General features: G+C 35.4%; 1 protein-coding gene across 1 annotated transcript; it reads right to left on the bottom strand.

Annotated features, from left to right (window-relative positions):
* Positions 1-540: 540 nt before the first annotated feature.
* On the bottom strand, positions 541-17,039 carry LOC127950974 (phospholipase ABHD3). Its single transcript, XM_052548467.1, has 9 exons — positions 16,737-17,039; positions 14,318-14,481; positions 8,762-8,944; positions 6,212-6,257; positions 5,645-5,757; positions 4,486-4,659; positions 3,565-3,613; positions 3,316-3,481; positions 541-3,171 (listed from the first exon to the last, which is right to left on the bottom strand). The coding sequence occupies exons 1-9, from the start codon at positions 16,896-16,898 to the stop codon at positions 2,990-2,992; spliced, it is 1,239 nt and encodes a 412-aa protein (XP_052404427.1). The 5' UTR covers positions 16,899-17,039; the 3' UTR covers positions 541-2,989.
* Positions 17,040-17,762: the final 723 nt, after the last annotated feature.

Below are 17,762 nucleotides of genomic sequence, written 5' to 3' on the forward strand. Positions count from 1 at the left end.
ATTATAATTAGTTTATAGCAGATATGCTATACATTTATGATCTTAGCAGTCTGCCTTCCAGTCTGGATGGGAATTAAAACAGAAAAGGACTTGGGATGTGGGTCAAAGTTTCTCCAAATAATGTCTGTAACGAGCTCAGCTGAAGTTTATTAGCACAAACTAAAGCAAGAGTTTTAAACCTGGCTTTATCCGATGTTCAGATCATCAGATAATTAGCTTTCTATTATTTAGCTTTTTTAAACAAAACATTTTTATTTATTTATTTTACTCTTGAACTCGTTCTACCTTTTTGCAGCCCTAGTTAAAATTATGCACATTTAGTAAATGAATAAATAAAATCATTTGAATTCCTAGCATTTAAAAAAAGAACAAAAATTGACCTGCAAGGTCTGTTTTATACTGTATTTGTGGAAAATGCATTTTATTAGGCTATATGATATATGACTGTGAGATTCAGATATATATATATATAAGGTATAATTAAATCATTGGCACATAAATAATATATATATATATATATATAAAAAAAAACTGTACAGATGAATTCCATAATTTATTTAAGTACATGTGCATATTATTCTACATAGACATAGATCTGGTATTAAAATCTTATTGCTGCACATGTTAAATACACAATCCTTTTATAAATCTATAAAAGGAAAGACGTCTTCATGGAAAAATGTCCGTTGTGCTACAGGTTATGTGATGCATGTCAGTACAGTTACTCAATGACACATGCTACTCAGAAAAACAGGATGGAAGGGAAGCAGAGAAGAAAGCGTTTGTAAAGTCCACAGAAGCAGATGCGGCTGACGGTCAGAAGCACAATATGAAGCAGCACCGTCATTAGAGCAGAGAAAGGTCAATATACAACACATCGCCAGGCGGTTTAACTAACATCTAGTTCTGGACATCTTATTCCTCCATGAAAATCACTACGTACAATTATATTGGGGTGGATTTTTATAAAGAGCATTTATAAAGAGCTTCCACATAAAATCCCTGCCATCGCAATGGCATTCATACATCCTTAATTTCAGGTTGAGCTATTCCTGTCATTCTCACATAAATATTGACTGCTCCTGTTTTCATTTTATCTCATATTTTATATTATTTAATTAGCCGTGGGCAGGATTTCAATGGCGCCATCATATAAAAGGCTATTTTAGTCTGAAGTAAATTCAAAGCAATGATAGTTTAGTTTAGACAAACAGTAGCTCAAGTCATTTTCATTTTCACAGAATCCTTGAAGCCACGTCCGTCCGGTTCAAGAAAACACACTTGACTTACAGGGGTACACAGGTTAAGTGCCTTCAACTTAAATCAGTGCAATTTTCACATTCCTAGTCATAAAAAACAGAACAAATTAATTTACAAGGTTGAACTAGTCAATGTCAATATAACAGTACCGAATGAGGGAAAAAAGTGCATGCGGTACATTCATATGAAAAATAATAACTGTCATGATACAATCTTTTCTTGCCTTAAAAACACAAACGGGAAACACAAAGAAAGTGGGGTTAGTCCCTGAGGGCTACAAAGCTACAGACATTTAAGATACTTAAACATCAAGTTAGGGAAAGAATTGGAAAGATACTGTCTGTAAATACGTGACAAGTCTCTATTGGCTTCACACACTTCTGTGATACTTCAACTGATACTGTAGAGTACCAGTGGTTCCCAACACCGATCCTTGAGGCACCCCAACACTGCACATTCTGCATGTCTCCTTTCTCTGACACACCAATTCTTGAAGTCCCTAATAATGAGCTGATGACCTGAATCAGGTGTGTTTGATTAAGGAGACATGCAAAACGTGCAGTGTGGGGTGCCTCCAGGATCGGTGTTGGGAACAATAATAATGACAATAATAGTGAAATCTAATGTTGCTGAACTGTGAACTCTTTACATAGGTGTGGTTTTACGGCATCTTGGATCATTATTAAAAGTTTAGGTAAAGCCTCCGCAACCAATTTTCAGACTTGCACAAAACAAGTGCACAAACGCCCTCCAACATTCTCCGGCCAACCATTTCTACATTAGTGCAATTTGACAAAATCTCATAAAACATCTAAAGGCATTTTGCATAAAAAACTGACGGTTTTTGCATAATTTCCATGACAATTAACCCTTGTTCTGTGTTTAAAACACTTTACCTAATTTAGTGTTCCCAGTCGAAAATTAGCAGCCTTTTAAACTGCTTGGAAACATGTCATTAAACAATATTATCATAAGATATTGGGATTAATTTTTTTTGTCAGCTTGACTGCTTTCAATTAGCACAGGTTTGGAATTTATTTTTGGAGCCCAAAAAGCATAACAATTCTCAAAATATTAAAGGACGTTATTATATCCTGTGTGAACAAAGTCAGCAAGCTTTAGTTTTAGTCCATTAAATAACATTTCGGGGAAAAAGAATCCAGGTCAAAATGACTGGAACACAACATTTAAGCCAACTGTCATCTATTTTCAGTAGCCTTGTGTGGAGGTTCACTGTCTTTAAACCAAAATGGCCTAAAATATTTATCTACCCATTGAAGCACAATGAAACTAATGCTGATTTTGATTTAGTGGTGAACCTTGACATTTCTTTGTGAGATTGTACCAATAGGTTACAAGGCTTGTTGTTTTTTTTGTTTTCAGGACAATCTCATCGTCGTGTGGATTCATGTTGAGTAACATCACCTGATGAGTGATTCAGTGGTCCAGGTGGATGTTTCCTTAAATCACTTTTAGAAATACTTAATTAAGCGAGTCATACGCAGACATGCAATTAAGAAACAAATAAGCGCATCAGTCGATGGACGGATGGAACATGCAAGAATTTCTAAGAAGAATTTCTGTTCCATGAATGCAAATGTGCTTAAAACTACTAAAATAAATAATAATAATAATATTAAATCCTGGCCCTCAAGTGAACCTGTGCACTTCATTTTGGAAATGTACACATTTTTTTGCTTATGGGTGTAGAGGGAATGGAAAGAGAAGGTCAGTGGAGATCATCCAGACCGCTGCCATTCTCAAACACGGCACTGGTGAACTGGTGAAAGACCCGGTCCATGTAGGTGCTCTGCCGTGGCCACAGACCCTCCAGGAAGCCAATATGGCCGCCGTGACAGGTGATGAGCAGCGCCACATTAGGGTTCTGCTTCACCGCCTCCACCGGAAAGGCTGAAAATGAAAGACCATTTTTAGCTCAACATGGATGGGACCTTTTCAACTGGTTGGGCCAAAATCAAGTTTCTTTCACTTCACCCCTAAACATAAATGTCACTTTTCTTAACAATAAGGCAATAATGTGCTGTAATCTCTTACCATGATTGGGGGAAAATACATCGTCCGCTGCATTGAGGCACAGCATTGGCACCTGAACAGACTTGATCTTGTGAATGGGGCTCGCGTCTAGATAGTAGTCGTCATTGGATGGATAACCGAACATGATGGATGTGAAACGTTCATCAAACTCTCGGATTGTTTTAGCCTGTGGAATGCAAGCAATAATACGAAATACTACATTAACAGCATGTGACACGGCATTGTGCCAAGTCAGAACGACTGACTCACCTTCATCACGTGGTCTATGTCATACTGTTTTTCAAGAATGGTTCGGTGACTGCAAAAAGAAAAAAAGAGGAAAATGTCAGGTTTTGGTGGTTTGGGATCATCTTTATGTAAACAAGAACTCTATTCATAAGAGTGACATGCTTTGTAATTAAAGGAGTAGTTCACCCAAAAATGACAATTTGCTGAAAATGTACTCTCCCCCAGACCATCCGAGATGTAGAGGAGTTTGTTTCTTTATGGGAACAGATTTGGAGAAATGTATCATTACATCACTTGCTCGCCAAATGTTACAGAAACCACAGTGCAAGCTTAACTCTCAAAGCCTGACAGAAGCTATTTAGCTTTTTTAATTTCATTTTGTGTCAAAACTTTTAGCGGCCCAATTAAATGAAAGAGATGTCAGATTTGTTGGTGAGATTAATTCTGGCTGATCCATAACACTGCAAACGGTAGGTCAAGTTGATCGCATAGCATTGTGGGATAGCGTACCCAGTGTAGTGTGCTTTGTTGCAAACATAGAAGGTAATTTGGTTATTATATGCAAGAAGAAAAGTGCATAGCGTACTGCATACTACAGACATGGTAAGAGTAGTAGTAGCATGGTATATATATTGTATCAAACACAACTGTAGCATTTTTTGTAAGTTGACGATAAGCGGCTTTAAAGTTAATTAAAAGTAGAATAAGCCCCATATGTGCAAATTTTAATTTCAACGTCCTGTTCTGGAACTCGGTGTACTTCAGTATAATACGTAACAAATTCTGTTTAATCTTATTTGGCACATTTGGTAACACTCAACAAGAGATCAAACCCAGAAAGGTGGCAGTCGAGGACAATGTCCTCTGCGACGGGACTACACACACACTGACACTAAACTGTGGTGAGTTAAGCCCGGTTTATCCCCCTCTGACCCCACTGACCGGTCCACGGATGCCTGCAGGCAGCTGGTGAGGTAGGAGTTGAAGAGGAAGCGGTCCAGGGGCTTCTCCAGTGAAGCCGTGCACTCAAACACATCCCAGCCTGCCGAGAAAACCACCACTCCCTTCAGACGCACCTCCGAGCCCTTCCGACCCAGATAGTTCGCCAGCATCATCCTGTATGATGACATTTAGATATGACATTTACCAGAGCGGCGACAACATATAGCGTCTCACATATCCAGATTCATTTGTCTCATCATCATGTGTGGCCGCTAGTTTTTTTGTACACAAGCCGTGTGAAGCTGACCCTTTTCTTTCTGTAAGACAGAGCGGTTTAGAGCGCCGTGCTGCTGACTCAGCTTTTACTTAGAACCAGGAATAAATTTAGGTTGAAATGACGCTGTGAGGATCTGGGAAATGAAATGTCATCTGGGGAAATACATGAATGAGCAAAGCATGAATTGGGGACACTTTAAAATACCAGTCAGGAATAAACATGTTAGTATAATGCTTTTCAAGGAAAAACATCCATTTTTCAGTCGTGTATGGGTGTGTTTCCTTCATAATAGATGATGTATTAATGAAGTGCAGTATGTGTGGAGGTCACATGGATACATGGAGGCTTCATATATCAATAACAGTCTTTTCTATGTTTGATTACATAAGTTTGTCTGTGTTTCTCACTTCACAGAAATTTAAATCAGTTTTCCCAATAATTTTAACCAGCACAACTGTTTTCGGCATTGATAATAATAGTAAATGCTTCTTGAGCAGCAGATCAGCATATTAGACTCATTTCTGAAGATCATGTGACTCTGAAGACCGGAGGAATGATGCTGAAAATTCAGCTGTGCATCACAGAAATAAATTACTTTTTAAAATATATTAAACTCCAAAACATATATTAAACTCCTTTTACATTCGAAAAATATTTCACTATATTTAGAAATGAATGCAGCCTTGGTGAGCAGAGGAGACCCCAGACTTCTGAATGCTGGAGGATTTCACACAGACAACTGCATGCTGACTCTGTTTAATTAAAGACTCTGTACAGTTCAGTGGAATCAGTGGAAAACACACTGCTAGGATTCCCATTTAAGGGCAGGATAAAACCCTGTGTGTGAGTGTGTGTGTGTGTGCGCGTGTGTGTTAAACCCACCCGCCCATTGAAACCCCAGCCGCCATGAGTGGAGCTTTGTCAATGGTGCGCTGGACATGTTCGATGACCACCTCCAGATCCTCTGTGTTGGCTGCGCAGTACGTCCTAGGCGTCTGGAGCACAGTGAGCAGAAGATATAAGACAACCACAGACACACACCAGAGATCTGCATTTATACTCAGGGAATCTTACAACCTAAGGATCAAGCATGCATTTACTGATTTTTCCTACAATTACATCTATTTCAATGGGACAATATCATGCATCTGCAACGGCTTTTATGAAGATTCTCTCAACATCTTCAAACATTGCATTACTAGCTCTGAGTATCACAGCAGGGATTTTAAGCGTCTTCTGTTGGACGGAAAAAGCAACACAGTTCTTGAGTCAGAGGAAAGGATTTATCGACATGCTCTTGTGTACAAAGCTTACAAACATTACATAACTTCATCTGAATAACTGATACTCATGCTGGCAGAAGTGTGTGTTGCTTGTGCCAAAGGTTAACGTGACAACATTTTGGTTTAAGTTACTGAACAAAACACCGAGATAAAAGGTTCTCTTTACCAGTAGCTTTTCACCCGATACTCCTCTGTTATTGAACACCACACATCTGAAAAACACAAGAAAGGATTCCCAGAACGTTTTTGTAGTTGAATACTTCATGTTCTAAAGGCATTCATTCATTTGTGTAAAGTATAAAGTACGTCCAGTTTTGTAGACTACATTATATTTCTATATCACTACACCACACTCGCACACACACACACACACACAAGTTCTCAGGCACACAGGCAATATCTTGTTTCACTGCATGTGTATGACACACAGTACATGTATGGAGCTGATATGAGTTATCTGATATAACATGTAACTCTGTACAGTCAAACTACATTCCTCCTGCAGGCCTTATCTACTTCTGCTCTCGTCCTTCAAACAGGTTTGATATCGCTCCTCCATTTAAGCTACGCTACTTTCTTTCTCTACATTTCATTCTTGATTTCTTAGGTACTTCTCCAAACACAAACTGCTGTTATATCATCAACTAAAACTAAAAGGGGCCCCTTACACGACAACATTTTCAGTCAAAAACTGGACGTGTTTTGCCGGTTCATTTACATGGCATCTGTGTTTTGGGGACAGAAAACACATATTTTTGAAAACAGGTTTCAACGTTGCATGTTCCTGACTACCTGACAAAGATGGAAATATTTCAAGCCATGTTTAAACATGTTTAGAGAGTTCAAGTTCATGTTTAACATAAATCCTGTTAATATAATATTAACAGATATTTGTTTAAATAGAGCTCAGTGTCCATTTTTAATTAGCTTATAGTATCACAGATTACTATATTACTACGTATATCACTGAATGTTATAGTTTTTGCAATATTTGAAATGAAATTTTGTTTTCATATTTAATTATAGTTAAAGTTCTAGTAATTCTGATGTGTGTTTTTGTCATTTTAATAGTTTTTTTTTATGTCTATATATATATATTTTTTTATTATTAGTTTTAAGTTTAGCTTTTGTTATTTCAGTACTTCTAATTTATTTAAAAAATAACAGTTCAATCAGGCAATTAGATGAAATAAAGTTTTATATTTTAAAATATATATTTCTTTTCTTTTAGACATTGTACACATGGAGTGTAATACATGGCAAAAACTGTCAACCCTCTTACCTTTCTAAAGCATCCCTGGACATATTATTACACAGATTGGTCAATTATTGTATTATTAATTAATAAATATTTTTTGTGCAATGACGGCTAAACCGTATAACAGACCACTGTCTCTCTGTTACACTAGTTTTACATCTCTCACATCACACCGCTGTCTCTTTCTTCTCAAATAACTAAAAGAAAATCATAAAAATCATACCAAAACATAATTTACTAAGTATACTGCACGCATTTTAAAATGAAAAAGACCAATTTCAACATCTAAACAGCGGAGATCCTGAAAGTCTGTACACAAATGGCTCATTGATACTTCACGAGGTAAAAAATGCTCAGCTGCAAAACAAAGTTAACATCTATAGCACACGTCACTGATTCTGTGTCAGTGTGCACAAAGATGTTACAGGGGTATTGTAAGCTACTCATGTTCTGGTGCAGGTGTGGCATAAAGCTTACAAAAGCATCCATTCAAGCCTTTCTGAATCTCACGGTACAAAATATGCACAGCTAATGGAAACTGCTGCTGTTGAAGTGCACTACTGCTGCGGTTAGGATTCAAGTTGAAGGGCAAGGAGAACACAGTTGTGCATTATAAAAACTGAGAAATTGTGATGATTGTAAAATATCCGATATAAGCAAACTTGTAGCGGCACATCAACTTATCAATATATTAATGTGCTTTTAAGAATTTTAAATTCACAGGAATGATGTGTAAGTCATAAAAAGGACACAAGAGCATCATACAAATATCACACATATATCATAAAAGTAGTCTGTTCAGTCTGAGCCAGTTAGGTGAAATTGACAGATAAATTCAGTTAGTTTTTCCCCCAGAATGATTCAGTTTTTGACATTTAGAACATTTGATAAAAACACATTTGAAAAAAAAAATGTGTTTAAAAAAAAAAAATGTTTTTAAAGAGACAGTTTACCCAAAACTGAAACTTCTGCCAGTTGAGCCAAACCTGTTTGACTTTTTCTTCTCTTGAGCACAAAAGAAAAATGTTGGTAACCAAACAAACTGCTAGTAGCCACTAACTTCCATAGTACCGGGGGAAAGTCAATGGCTACCAGCAACTGTTGCAAAACATCTGCTTTTGTGTTCAACAGAAGAAAGAAACCAAGAAGCTATAAAATGCACACATCCAAAAACTTAAGGCAGGTGCTCGATCACACGAAATACTTCACTGTCAATAAACACAAATCAGCACTGCCTTAAAAAATAAGTTTATTAGAAACACAGAGTTTTAACCCTAAGGTCTTGGGTCAGGCAGGCTTCGATTGAAAGTAAAAGAAAAAAGAAACTCATACAGATTTGAAACTACTTTAGGGTGAGTAAATTAGGACAGAATTCCACAGTATAACAAGCATTCTTTACCCAGAGAACAAGTACATTGTGAATCATCATGACCCTTCTCTAAACGAAAGGCTGCTCACCTGTAGCCCAGATCCCGGCTTTGCTGTACCATGTGCAGAATGTAGGATTCGCGGCTTGTGCCCGTCAGTCCCGGGAGCAGCAGCACAGTGGGGCGCGTGGACTGGTCCGGGTGGGACGCGCTGTCATCATTGTCAAACCAATCCAGAGAGATCTGGCCTCCATCTGGTGCTGTAATGAGCTCACTGCCGGACACACAGAACAGCTTCAGTCAAACTGGAGAAGAGTGTTAATACTAGCTTAAGCGCTCATAAATATACAAAGAGAGAAACTGTTTCAGGAATGTTAGTCCGCTAACAAAAGTACCATAAAGTACCATGGCAGTACAACAGTTGTCTGGCAATCCGTATCGCACCACAGCGGCCTCTTAAGCCACTTAAAATGTACAGTGTGAATGTAATGGGATTGAACTGCAAACAAAATAATGTGCTTGGTTCTTCTATGCAAACTCTGTTTAAATAGTTTGTGCTTGTATAATGGAAACCAACTTTAATGCTTAAGCATGTAAAATGTAAAAGTGATAGAGATCTTGATTTAAATTACCTTAAAACTATCAAAAGAATATACTTGCAGATGCTTGAGCATAACATATCTGATATTTATAACAAAATATACTAGTACAATTCTATTTTTAATGTTTTTGAAAGAAGTTTCTTCAGCTCATCAAGCCTGCATTTATTTGATCAAAAATACAGAAAAAAAGGTAATATTGTGAAATATTATTACAATATAAAATAATAGTTTTCTATTTGAATATACTTAAAAAAATATATATATATTCCTGTGATGCAAAGCTGAATTTTCAGCATCATTCCTCCAGCCTTCAGTGTCACATGTAACATCAGTCGATCACATGATCATTTAGAAATCATTCTAATATTCTGATTTATTATTAGTGTTGGAAACACTTCTGCTGTCTATTATTGCTCTCTTTCTCTACACAATTTCTTTGTTTGGAAATTAAATCATTAAATTTATAAGGGCTAACGTACAATGTTTTTATTACACTGTGATCACGTAAAGTAATTTTCCGTCGTGTTAATAACATTTCATGACATGCCGCCCAAGCTTATTATCTGGTGCTTGCCTAAAAAGTTGGGTCAACCTCTGCCTTCAGAGTTTTATACACCTATAAAAAGTTTTCAAACATCCCACGGAGCCATGTGAGACACTGGTGGGCACTTTTTATTTCACTTCTTTTGGACTGATGCAGTGGAACACTGAGTGCCATTAAACAGCTTGAAAGATAAAAGACCATTTTTAATATAACTCCCCCTGGATTCGTCTGAAAGAAGAAAGTCATATAAACCTAGGATGACTTTGTGGTTGAGTAATTTATGGGCTAATTTTCATTGTTGGGTGAACTAACCCTTTAATTACAATCGCTACACTAAAACTGAAAAGAAATGATTTTTCGAAGTTGTAAATAAAATAAAACAATTTTGAAGCATGGTTTGCAAGAAACTACTAGTATCAGTCTTTATACTTCACATTTAATTTAATGTATTACTTGCTGATTCTTTGCCATTATTTATGAGATTTACTTTATTGAAAATTGTTTATATACTAGTGTTTTTTTATTATTATTTTTTACATTTTATAGCATATTTTGCATAATTCTGAATAAGTGCTCCATAATTGTCAGTAATGTGGAGCTGAAGCTAGAGTTGGACATGGTCAGTGTAATTCTCAGCTCTAAAGCCTGTTTGGCTCTAGCCACATCCCACCTGTGCTTTGAGATGACATCACTTCCTGCTGGACATTAGCTTGCTTCCAACCTCTACATTAGCGCTTGTCCTTGGCTAATATGAGTTTTCAACGACACATGTTATTGTTCACACCAGCATCGGTTATCAAAAATCACTAATATATCGCAATAATGGTGGATCTATTAGCACCTAATGACACTTTGCTTACTTTATATGTTCTGACATTTATAAGCTGTTATGTGAATAAATGTAAATGTATAGATATACACTACAGTTCAAAAGTCTGAGGTTGAGTGTCGCTAGACCTTTTTTAATAGGACATGACCCCATGAAATATCACTGTTAAATCCCTATGTGTAAATTGGATTGACGTATATTGACCCAGTAGTCTTTTTCACTGATGATATTCTGCAAATAAAGAATATTCATATACATTTATATCCAAAACAGTACTAAAAACAAGAGTTTCTAAATATAGGCACACTTTTTTGATGGGGGCTCTGTGCCCTAGTAGTAAATCTGGACAACAACAAAATAAATCAGGAAAAAACAGAGACATTCTCCACAAAAATATGAAGCAGCTCTTTTCAACATTAATAACAATAATAATAATAATAATAATAAATGTTTCTTGAGCAAACCAGCATATTAGAATTGTTTTTTTGTCACAGACATAAATAATTTAAAAATATAAATTATAAAATATTTTAAAATATAACTAAAATAATATATGTATTTCACAATATGCTTACTTTTCACTGTTTTTATCAAATAAATGCAGCCATGGGGATCATAAAAGTCTTTTATTTTTTAATTGTACAGACCTCAGACTGTTATTACATTTTAGTATAAGAGAAACTGATTGTTAAACAAACACTTATCTGACTAACTATTTTCTCCAAATTAGTTGAGATAGAAATGTTCTCTATGAAGGTCAGGCAGAAGTAGTCTGAATTGGGCTGATATTTCTGAATGAATGGACTCTCGTGTTGTTTCACAGCTAGCTCTCTCAGAGACCAGACGTCATGTAGAGCTACATGTGTGCGATGTAATTCCAGAGCCAACATTAAAGATGCACTCTAGACCGAGTCTGTCTGCAGTCACTGCGTCACTCTGAATGTGGGAAGGTTTTTTATAGACATGTAAATCCCACCCTTCAAAACGCCAGACACTGAGAGACCAATCCGTCACAGATCTTAGCAGTGACAACCTACTGACTTTCACTAACATTTCTGCAGAAGAATAAACACCTTTAATAAAATGCTGAACAAAACTGAATCAATCCAATATATATTGATACTATGTCCAAAATACTGACACTAGGTCTGTAGAAATTTGGCAGAAAATCAAACTGCTTTAATATAAATGAATAATAATGACTGCAATTAAAATTATATTAAAAATTGCTTTAGTTTTGCTGTAATTTTTGTAGGGCTTCACAATTTGGCCAAGAATGTTGTGGTCATGTATTAAGATGATGATGATAATAATAATTTGTTTTATTTATCATAAATAAATCAAATTTGAAAAAAATAAAATAGGAAATATTAATAGTGCAAAAATCTTACAATTAAAATGCTATTTTAAAAAGATCCAGGTTTGCTTTGTTTCTTTAAAGAATAAAAATAATAATATATTTTTTAAATAAATATATAAAATACTATCTCTTTAAAAGAAAACATTGTGTATTTAAGATAAATAACAATAATAATAACTTTAGTTCACAGCTCAGCTGTAAATTTTAATTTTAATATTAATATTTGTTTTATATTCAACTGAATTAATTTTATTATTTAAAAAAATATGCAACATTAATACTGTATATTACTGTGAACTAAATAAATAAATCTGTGAAAAAGTGAAAAAGAAAAAAGCCTTGCTCCATAGACTTCTATTGCGAGTGCTGTGCTGCAGACACAGATCAGACTGTGATTACTTTGATTATTCAGTAAAACTACTGTATGTGGCCTTCAAACACCTAGATTCCTTTAGTACCAAGACTTTAGACACTGAATCTGAGCAGAAAGCTCAAACCCTGCTGGTATTAGATGTTGCTCTGTCCCGTCTGGATCTGTATTCCCAGGACATTCTGTTTCCAAAACAGAAGCTCTAATTTCACACCTGACTACATGACATTGGCGGTGTCAGAGACGGATGACATCACACACCAGAGCATTCAGTGCGTCCCAGCATGCATCACACCCTTCCTTCCTAACGGGAAGTGCAGCTGCCGGGACGGTCAAACTCAGACGCCCTTGACTTCAAACACTGTCCTCGATCGCTGCACACAAACAGCAGGATCCCTAAGCAGATTTGCTCGCTCATGTCGGCTGCATATTGAGACGGAGGACACGGATTAGCTATTGATTCCAATCCCGTTAAAAGCAGCGCAGGTGACGAGTCGAACAGAACGGATGCAGATGATACTGCATGCATGCATCTTCTCTGATCGCTGAGCAGAAACACAAGGAGCTTATTTAGCCTCCAAATTGGTTTAGTAAGAGATGCACTAATAGTTTCTACCATATGATAAATATACTGCCATTCACCACACAAAACACTGTTTCACCAGCTAACTATTTTTTTTTTTTTTTTGCAGCAAGCAATGTTCAAATCCCAGATGCTTTAAAGTTGCAATGTAAGGGAAGTAGCAAGAGAGTTATTTCCTGTACTGTGATGGGAAAAAGATATTTCTTATTACTGAATGAATGAATTATAAAATACAATTTCACTCTGAAATACAATGAATAACAATAATAAACAAGATATTACATGTTAATTAAAATGACAAAGTAATAGTAATAGAATGTTTTCATTTAATTTTGCTTGAAAAAAATAATCTGTGAATCTGCATGAGTTTTTTTTTTTTTTGCATTGTTTTCCCAAAACTCAAGCAATTATTGTAGATTTGTTGATTTTTGCAAGTTAAGTGATTTTGGTTAAAATGTCTTAATTGTCATGAAAGTAATATCTATTGTTTTAATAAAAATTAAAATAAAATCTATATGCAAATAATAAAAAATTATTCTGATATGGCTGGAGTATGCATAATTTATTTTTTCATTTTTTAAAAACATACTATTAATTTCTTTATATATATATATATATATATATATATATATATATATATATATATATATATATATATATATATACATTACACACACACACACACACACACACACACTGAATACATTTGTATAAATCCTAAAGTATGTTTTCTTTATATAAATCAGAATTTATTTGGCCACTTTTGATTATGGGCTGAAATTTGACCCTCTATACTTGCATCAGTGTATTGATTCCCATAACATGCCATCATCAGAACAGGAAAGCTGATATAAGCTGCTCTGTATGTTGCAGAGAACAGGAGTCCTCTGAACACTGAGCTACTCTCTCATCAGACAATCAATGAAATGAATGCTGAAAGAAGCTCTCTGATCATCTACCAAGGGCACTTTTATATGTTAAAGAAGGCAAAATGTATCCTCAAGAAGAGAGACGGTGGCAACTTCAGTGTAAATGAAGACTAAGCTTTCGGCAAATGAACCTTCAGACTGCTATTCTTATACCTTAAACCTGTTATTAGGCAACGGCAAATTAAATATAGGAGCTACATACAATGCATATTCACCAGCGTTCAGAGAAAATGTTCATTTCCTGTCTAAAGCAAGCCTGGTATTGTGATCAACCACTTCCTCTGACTTTAAGGCTTTTGAAATGGTTTGGTTGTGAAAGATGCCGGAGTAATTATCATGCATTACCAATAATCGTGCATTTCTTTGAAAACCTTTATTGGCTTGCTGGAGTTAGGCCTGACACATTCTGACTGTGAGGAAGTGTGCTCACTTTCTGTAGTTGACCCAGGGCTTGGCGGTCACGAAGGGTCGGAGCAGCGTTTGCACCCGGCTCTCCCAGCACCAGAACGGGGGGTAGTACGTCTCTGAGACCACGGGGCATTTGTCCCTCAGGAACTGATGAAACTTCTTTCCTCCAGATATCAGTATGGGCTTCTGCAAGACAAAGAGCAGAGGGACTGGTGGCTATCTCAGAAAGCACAACTCGAACAGTTAAAATTATCTGTGAAAAAGAAAATAGCTAAACTATTCATTCATTTACCCCCTCCTTATCCCCTTTTCATTTATTCACTCATTAATTCACTCATTTATTCATTCATTCATCCACTCATTAATTCACTCATTCACTCACTCATTCACTAATTCACTCATTCATTCACTCATTTATTCATTCATTCACTCACTCATTCAGTAATTCACACATTCATTAACTCATTCATTGACTCACTCATTCACTAATTCACTCATTCATTCACTCATTCATTCATTCACTCACTCATTCACTAATTCACTCATTCATTCACTCATTTATTCATTCATTCACTAATTCACTCATTAATTCACTCATTCATTCATTCACTCATTCACTAATTCACTCATTCATTCACTCATTTATTCATTCATTCACTAATTCACTCATTCATTCACTCATTTATTCATTCATCCACTCATTAATTCACTCATTCATTCACTAATTCACTTATTCATTCACTCATTTATTCATTCACTCACTCATTCATTCATTTATTCACTCACTCACTAATTTATTCATTCATTCATTCACTAATTTACTCATTCGTACACTCATTCACTCATTCATTTATTCACTCATTCATTAATTTGCTAATTCACTCATTCATTCACTAATTCATTCATTCACTCACACACACATTCACTCACTCATTCATTTATTCACTCACTCACTAATTTATTCACTCACTCATTCATTCACTAATTTACTCATTCGTACATTTATTCACTCATTCATGCATTCATTTATTCACTCATTCATTCATCTCTAATTCACTCATTCATTCACTAATTCATTCAATCATTCACTCATTCATTCATTTATTCACTCATTCATTCATCTCTAATTCACTCATTCATTCACTAATTCATTCAATCATTCACTCATTCATTCATTTACTCACACACACATTCACTCATTCATTCATTCATTCACTTAGTAATTCATTCATTAATGCACTCATTCATTCATTCACTAATTTACTCATTCATACACTGGTTCACTCATTCATTCATTCACTAATTTACTCATTCGTACACTGGTTCACTCATTCATTCATTCATTAATTTGCTAATTCACTCATTCATTCACTAATTCATTCAATCATTCACTCATTCATTCACTCACTCACACACACATTCACTCACTCATTTATTCATTCACTCATTCACTAATGCATTCATCCCCTCATTTATTCACTCATTCATTTATTTACTCATTTAAATTTGAATCCTGATCCTGAAGAATTTAAACTACTTTTTAGTAAATGTATAGTAAGTTATCGTTGTAATCATAATATACAATATTGATTGTTACATTTCTATGTGATAAAATAAATACAGTATATTCTAATAATAACATAATAATAATAACAATAATAATAAATATAATATAATATTAACTATTATAAGATATATAAATATATAATAGTATATAAATATAAAGTAATATTAATAAATAAGACAAATTTTATATCATATTATAAATGTATTATATTGACTTATTACAATAAAGAATATAACTGTGACATAAAAATACAAAACATTTTTAGGTCAAACCTCAAGAAAATAAACTGTTTAGCCTAAAGAAACTTAGAAACTTAGAGTGACTTCATGAATATCCTATGAATAATTGTTTAATCATTTTAATAGTTTGATTGCCGTAATTTATCTTTGTATAGTTTTATATTTTTATTTGCGCCATTTAGATATATTTGGTGACTGTTACAATTTGTGACAACAACAACAACAACAACAACAAAAAACAATCACCCAAGTTTTATTACCATTATTTTTTTTTCCTATTATCTGTTTATCCATCACTATTTAACATTAAATCAGTGTTTTGTTCAGTTATGGACAAATATGGTTTTATGGCACTATTTTTTTTTACCTGTGATTATGTTTCAAATGCGGCAAGAGAGTAGAATAAGACCTATTTTGACAAATGGAAGCTTTTATGCGTATTTCAAAGCGCATTATGATTAATATCTGTTCTGCACGGAGTGTAAAAGAACGAGACTGACAGGACTATGATGACGTAATACAGTCGCTTGCGTCTTTATTAGCCGGTAGTCCGCGCGCACCGATAGGCGTGCACGGGCATCCGATTCACGCCATTCATTTGTACATGAAGGTGAACGGACAGACAGTGCCCTTACCTTGGCCACAGAGAGCAGGTAGTAGCAGGCATAAGCGGCGCTGAATCCGAGCACCACTGAGAGTCCCACCCCAGAGCCGAGGAGCCCGACTTTGACTTGATTTTTGAAGTAATGTGAAAGGTCACTCGTAAATAAATTAAAATTAAGCTCCAGTGAGATCATGGCCCTATAAAGCCCACGGTTCCGGCCTCTGAGATACTCGAGCTGCTGCAGCTGGATAAAGGATGCAGAGGTGAACGGATACAGGAGTTTAAAGACGGAAGATGGGTGGCGCTCTGCGAGGCGAGGCGACTCTGTGCTTCAACAGAACAGACAGCTGAAGGAAGCCGGAGGGGGCGGGGCTTGCGACTCGGCGTTTCTTATTGGTTGTTTGATTGGATTGCGTCAATGTCCATTTAAAGTCATACACAGCAGAAGAACGACACCTTCACACGAAACGTTGGTTTAATTGCTCTTCTAAATATTATTAAAGTTTATATAAAACACAGATATGACGCAATGGGGAATCAAATTGCATTTGAAAACTTTTACATTTACATTTAGTCATTTAGAAGACGCTTTTATCCTAATCGACTTTTACAATTATAAATAAGGACAATACAAGCAATCAAAATCATATATATATATATATATATATATATATATATATATATATATATATATATATATATATATATATATATATATATATATATATATAGGTATATTAATAGGCACAAATAGAATTAGAATAGAGAGTGGCAAAGTTTAGAGGGTCAAGTGCAAGCTTCTGGAGGGCAAATAAGCCCGACTAGAGAATTTGGGTAAAGGGTTGCAGAGCCATTGCTGGTTTTGTATTCAAACATCAATGCCTTGAAATTTACACGAGAAGCTATTGGTCGCCGATACAAATTGATGAACAGAGGAGTGATTTATTTTCTTTCTTGTTAAAGACTAATCTTGCAAACTGTATTCTGGATCATCTGATTCTGCAGAGGTTTGATAGAACTGACTGGAAGCCTTGCCAAGAGAGCACTGTTGTGCAGA

This window comes from Carassius gibelio, chromosome B2 (genome assembly GCF_023724105.1).
Source record: "Carassius gibelio isolate Cgi1373 ecotype wild population from Czech Republic chromosome B2, carGib1.2-hapl.c, whole genome shotgun sequence".
In the NCBI taxonomy this organism is placed as follows: Eukaryota; Metazoa; Chordata; class Actinopteri; order Cypriniformes; family Cyprinidae; genus Carassius; species Carassius gibelio.

Excerpts from the sequence above, each read along its gene's own strand:
- LOC127950974 (XM_052548467.1), bottom strand. The coding sequence starts at position 16,898 with ATGATCTCACTGGAGCTTAATTTTAATTTATTTACGAGTGACCTTTCA. Across the intron at positions 4,660-5,644 it reads GCTGGGGTTTCAATGGGCGG|GATGATGCTGGCGAACTATC; the intron begins GTGGGTTTAACA and ends GTCATCATACAG. Across the intron at positions 3,482-3,564 it reads ACATAGACCACGTGATGAAG|GCTAAAACAATCCGAGAGTT; the intron begins GTGAGTCAGTCG and ends TGCATTCCACAG.